The sequence below is a fragment of the Triticum dicoccoides genome, chromosome 2A, assembly GCF_002162155.2.
Source record: "Triticum dicoccoides isolate Atlit2015 ecotype Zavitan chromosome 2A, WEW_v2.0, whole genome shotgun sequence".
NCBI classification, from domain to species: domain Eukaryota; kingdom Viridiplantae; phylum Streptophyta; class Magnoliopsida; order Poales; family Poaceae; genus Triticum; species Triticum dicoccoides.
Genome location: NC_041382.1, coordinates 655,989,882 through 655,995,454, shown reverse-complemented (window position 1 = coordinate 655,995,454; position 5,573 = coordinate 655,989,882). Strand labels below are relative to the sequence as shown.

The 5,573-nt window shown below is 51.6% G+C and overlaps 1 protein-coding gene across 1 annotated transcript; it reads right to left on the bottom strand.

The window, feature by feature from the left end:
* Positions 1 to 1,988: 1,988 nt before the first annotated feature.
* On the bottom strand, positions 1,989 to 4,673 carry LOC119356015 (xyloglucan galactosyltransferase XLT2-like). Its single transcript, XM_037622908.1, has 2 exons — positions 3,035 to 4,673; positions 1,989 to 2,606 (listed from the first exon to the last, which is right to left on the bottom strand). Exons 1-2 carry the CDS (start codon positions 4,491 to 4,493, stop codon positions 2,398 to 2,400), a joined length of 1,668 nt encoding a protein of 555 aa, XP_037478805.1. The 5' UTR covers positions 4,494 to 4,673; the 3' UTR covers positions 1,989 to 2,397.
* Positions 4,674 to 5,573: the final 900 nt, after the last annotated feature.

Here is a 5,573-nt window from a genome sequence, read left to right as displayed (position 1 = left end):
CTTCTTCTTCTTCTTCTTCTTCTTCTTCTTCTTCTTCTTCTTCTTCTTCTTCTTCTTCTTCTTCCTTGACCTTGTCCTTAGATGGGAGAAGGGTTTCCCCTCTGGTCCATGGCCTCCATGGCGGCGGAGGGGCGAGAGCCCCTCCGAGATTGGATCTGTCTCCCTGTCTCTATCTGTTTCTGCGTTTCAGATTCTGGCCTTTCACCGTTTCTTATATTCCCGGAGATCCGTAACTCCGATTGGGCTGAAATTTTAACACGATTTATATCCGGATATTGGCTTTCTTGCGGCAAAAGAAGGGCACCAACCGCCTTACGGGATGCCCACGAGGGCCCAGGGCGCGCCCCCTGCCTCATGGCCCCCTCGGGCATCGTCTCGCGTTGATTCTTCTTCCCAAAAATCACATATATTCCAAAAAAAATCCCCGTTAGTTTTTATCCCGTTTGGACTCCGTTTGATATGGATTTTCTGCGAAACAAAAAACATGCAACAAACAGGAACTGGCACTGGGCACTGGATCAATATGTTAGTCCAAAAAATAGTATAAAAAGTTGCCAAAAGTATATGAAAGTTGTAGAATATTGGCATGGAACAATCAAAAATTATAGATACGATGGAGATGTGTCAGTAGGCCTGTGGGATCCTTCTAGGCGGAGCTCCCAGTGAACAGTGCTGATGACCAGCAAGAAGACGAGGAGCCTGCGTGGGTTATCGAAGACCAACCAACTCCAAATCCAGATACGCTCGGGGCTACTTTTGGTGTAATACACGAGGGGTGGCTTCTCAGAGGGGAGCCCGACAGTAGGCTTGCCACGGGGGCTAGGAGGCCCACCAGGGATCTAGCAACATGAAGTAGCCCAGAGGATCAGATATGCAACTAGAGGCCATCTTGGTCCCCAAGTCAATATGACAGCGGCCAGATTGGATCTACCGCATTTAAAACCCTAGCCCCCATCACCTATATAAGGTGGGGGCTAAGGGGCTCCCATTGCCATCTACATTCGTAGAACCATACTCTTGGTAGACTCATACTTCATCCCTAATTGTAACCCTCGCACAAGGTATCCCACCATGAATACAAACACAAAGTAGGACGTAGGGTATTACTCCTTCCTGGAGGCCCAAAGCTAGGTAAACTCTTCATGTGCCCTCCGATCTGGTACTTCTGGCCATGTTCGCTACCATACCGAGGGTACCGACGGGTTTATGCATTGTCAATGTATGGCCGTCGGTCTCTTGACTTGTCCTCATGGTTTGGCTTGTTAATGTGTTTTAGGTGTTGCACTTTGTCTTTTGTTGAGAGGTTGTCGTCAAGGGTCCCGTTGCGTTGTACACATGTTGGAGATTGTGGTTGTTCTGTGTTGGTAGTGTTTGTTGGGCTGCATGTGCGGTTGTGGAGATTCATACTTTGTGAGCAGTTTGGTCATTGTCTGATTATCGATGTTTGTTCGTTTTTCCCTAAATTAACTGGATAATTCTCTTCTTCTTAATTAACCGACGATGCAAATCTTTTATATTCATTTTGAAAAAAATCATGTGAACCAAACACTAATGTTCACAAACTTACGTTTATGAGTTCTTTGTTTCATGCATACATTCCTATTTTCTTCTTGCATTTTTCTATTTCCGTGTTTTATGAACGCCGCATTGAAAAGAAGTCGTAAATCAGAGATGCCCTAGAAAGCCAAATGCTCCGATAAACAAGTGCAGTCAACTTGTAGAGATGGTAACTTTTTCCGAAAGGAGTTGGAGATAGTACTCCCTCCATTTTTATTACTTCGCATATTAGCTTTGACCTAAACATTCACAACAAAATATATATATGGTATGAAAACATATTGAATGATGATTACAATGGCATTGACTTGATATTGTGGATGTTAAATATTTTTTTATAAACTTGATCGATGTTTAGATAGTTTGACTCGAAACAAAACTAATATGGGAAGTACATAAAAACGGAGGGAGTAACACTATTATCTTAACTGAGTATATTTCGAATTCAAAAAGGAAATTAACAGAGTATACTTTTCCTCAAGATGTGTGCTAAGTATAAAATTACATTACTGTCAGTCAGGTCCTGCCCCCCACCGTCTAGAACCTGCAATGAATCCATCTCATGGTCAACTGCAATAAACACCGATGCATCGGCCGTAGCACTGTCACAGTAAACTAATCTGCGAGAGCTAACCATGGGCTAGCAGCAGTACTTCCGATCGATGTGCTTACCACGTTGTATAGTACTAGTATGAACAGCCACTCCGCAAATCACCTCTCGCAGGTTTGACCCCAAGACTGCTCCACGATCCGAAATTTCGGCGATGCCTCCAAGCATTTTTAAATGCATGCTTCAAGTCTTGTTCACCTGGTGATCGAAAACAAGTATTGTTGGCTCGGTCATGATGTTTGCAAGCTTTGGCGTCCTGATGCCGGTGCTGGGGGGATGACGGTTCTTATGTGTGGCCAAAACGCCCTCCTCGATCTGTCCCGTGAGACGTATCGGCGCCGGCCCCGCCGGATCACCGGCCTATTGTTGCCGCTGGAAGCAGGAGGCGCCGTCGACGTGCCGTTGACGCGTCGAGCGACCAGAGGAGCTGGTGGGCCGTCTGTAGAAGATTTGCAAAGGTGGTGGTCAGTCGATCAATGGCGATGTGTTTTAGATGGGGCATGGATATAGCTTGGACATAAAAGAAACAGAAATTGTACTTAGTAAAAACAATTTTGTTTTGAGCATCAGTATAGACATAAGCGCTCATATACACGCGCATACACTTATCCCTATGAACGCACACACGCATACCCTATTTCTATGAGCACCTCCGAGAGACATCCTGAAATAAATCCAGAAATAATACGAGCACCAGGATTTAAACCCTGATGGGTTGGGGATACGACTGTCCACCTAACCATCTCAACCACAGCTTGGTTCGCTAGTAAAAACAATTTAAGAACATAGCCGCGTATGTAAATGAAGAAACGGAAGAAAACAAGAACGTAGAAGGCGGTGAGAAGAGAACCGATCGAGGCCACGCACCTTCTTCACGCGCAATGCTCCGCCGGCGGCGGCGGAACCGCTTGAGCACGCCACCCAGCGCCACGTCTAGCGCGTCTTCCATGCCGTCGCCGAGCCCGTCGGACGACGAACCGTACACCAGCCTGGGGATCATCTCCACGACGCGCTCCCGCATCCGCCGGACCCTCTGCTCGCTGAACCCCCGCAGAACGTCCAGCACGCTTACGTTGCCCACACGCAGCGCCTGCCGGTCCATGAACACCGACCACTCCCTCTCCTTCCCCCGCTCGCCAACCGGCAGGAACCACCGGTACTGGTCGTACGCCGTCCGCCGCCAGAACAGCACCGGCACGGCCCCGGCCACCATGCAGTCGAACAGGGACCGCCGCGTGTAGCTGTCCCCGCGCGGCTGCAGGCAGAACCTGGAATCGAGGAACAGCTTCATCACCGTCGTGGCATTGTCGTTGCACTTGGTGCCGCTGCAGTCCACGGAGCGGCAGTGCGCTCTCCCGGCGTCCTCGCACTCCTCCAACAGCACATCCCTGAAGTCGTCCTTGAACCCGGACCGCTGCGCGCCGGCGAACCCGAAGAGGTTGGTGCGGTTGAGAGACAGCACGTGCCGCTGCCACGCGCGCACGTCGGCGGCGGCGCGCGGGTGGAAGCCAGTCGGGTACGGGACGCCGACGTCCAGGGGATCAAGCCGGTCGGCCTCGATGACGAGGCGGGTGACGTTGGCCATCCCGGGCCTGATCACGAAGTTGGTGCCCCACCCGTCGTCGTAGTACCGACGGAAGTCCCACGTAATGCGCCCCAGCGTGATGAAGTGATCCCACCCGCCGGATTTCTTGAAGGACGTCTGGTTCGTGAGCCACTGGAGGAGCCGTGTGCCGGCGCGGTCACGGTCGGCGACGGTGGCGTTGAGGCCCCACAGGTGGCTGCCGACGTCGAGGCCGGCGTAGAACGGCACGTAGAACGCGTCCGCGAGCGACGGGTCGATGGTGCGGCACCGGTGGGAGAGGAGGCGGCGGTGGATGGTGACCTCCAGAGGGAACTGGTCGGTGTTGTACCAGCTGGGCATCGACACGTTGGGCACAATGGCGGAGAAGCCCGGCACCGTGGCGGCCGGCCGGCCCAAGCCGCCGTTGGTCAGATACGGGCAGAACGAGTACCACGGACAGAGGCGCTCGCAGTGCGTGACCAGGTCATGGTTGAACTCCAGCGGGAGGTCGTAGACGTAGATGATCCCGGCCTCGCACGCGCCGGGCTCAACCTCGCCGTTAGCCCAGGTGCGGTTGCAGCGTACCGGGGGCGGGAGGAACCGCGTGGTCGGGAATCTGTGGAGGTTCTTGAAGAGCATGAGCTGGACCGCTAGGAAAGCGACGGCCAGCACGGCGATTCGCAGCAGCGCCGACGCCGCGGACGGCGTGGCTGTATTGGCCGGCGATCCCGGCGGCGAGGGGGACGTTGGTGACTCCGGCATTGGGAGCACGCCAAGGAAGTGGGAGGGGGCACTGGTGCATGCGAGAGCTGGACTGTAACTAGGAGATCCAAGGTATCGGCTCTAACCTGAGGAAGACGCAAAAAAGGGGTAGGATTGGTGGAGCGGTGGAGGCAGGAATAGGTGCTGCGTAGCAGTGGATCCAAAGCAACGTATCTGACCAGGCTATGCAAATGGTACGAAGAAGGAAGAGACAGAATGAGGAAGCCGGCAAGAGGCTTTTGGCGATCCATTATAGTAGGAGCATTTCGTACCACAAAGCCTTGCTTGTACATATATATTTTGATTCTTTCTTTAGAAGAAAGGACTACTAGTACTTCTCTTCATCGCGTACGATCCGGGACTACCACGCCATCGGCTACATCAATCGTCCGGACATGCACATCACGCTGCACCCGGACGTATCCGTGAGATCCAGGACCAGTGGAAGATGTGCAGCGTCGATGCTCACACGTGCAGGGCGTATCACGCCATCGACTCCATGGCGCTTAGTAGGTTGCATCGTTTTGGGGTATTTGCAACGAAACTACTATGCTGCCGATACATAGCAGCCGAACGTTGGACGATGCGTGATCTAACCGCTGGCCTCCACTTTGTCCAACGCATGCACGGCCGGATCAGTGCGATCGTGCGCAAATCGGCTACCCAGTGTCGTGTGTATAGCAACACTGTATTTGCAAAGGACGTGACTAACAAACAGTCGACTGTACGCTAAGGATCAGATTCACACGATCCACACGATTGTAAACCTGGTCTTTTGCTTCATTACCTGCCAGCATGCGATGCCATTTCCAGCGCAGGTTTGCATGCATACGGTCGCTCTCACCAGTACTAGTTATAAACAGGACAATATTGCTGACGTCAGCCAAGATTCTGCTCAAATTCAGATTTTAAAATGTTTTGTAGCTCAGACCGTTGATCCGATTGAAAAATTGTTTTCACGTAAAAAAATTGTCACGACGAGAACTTCGAAACTAGATCCGATATTGGTATCTTTCAATGATTTTTTTTGTCAAAAGTTACCATGCATATGCATAAGCTACATGAGTTATCAATCTATTC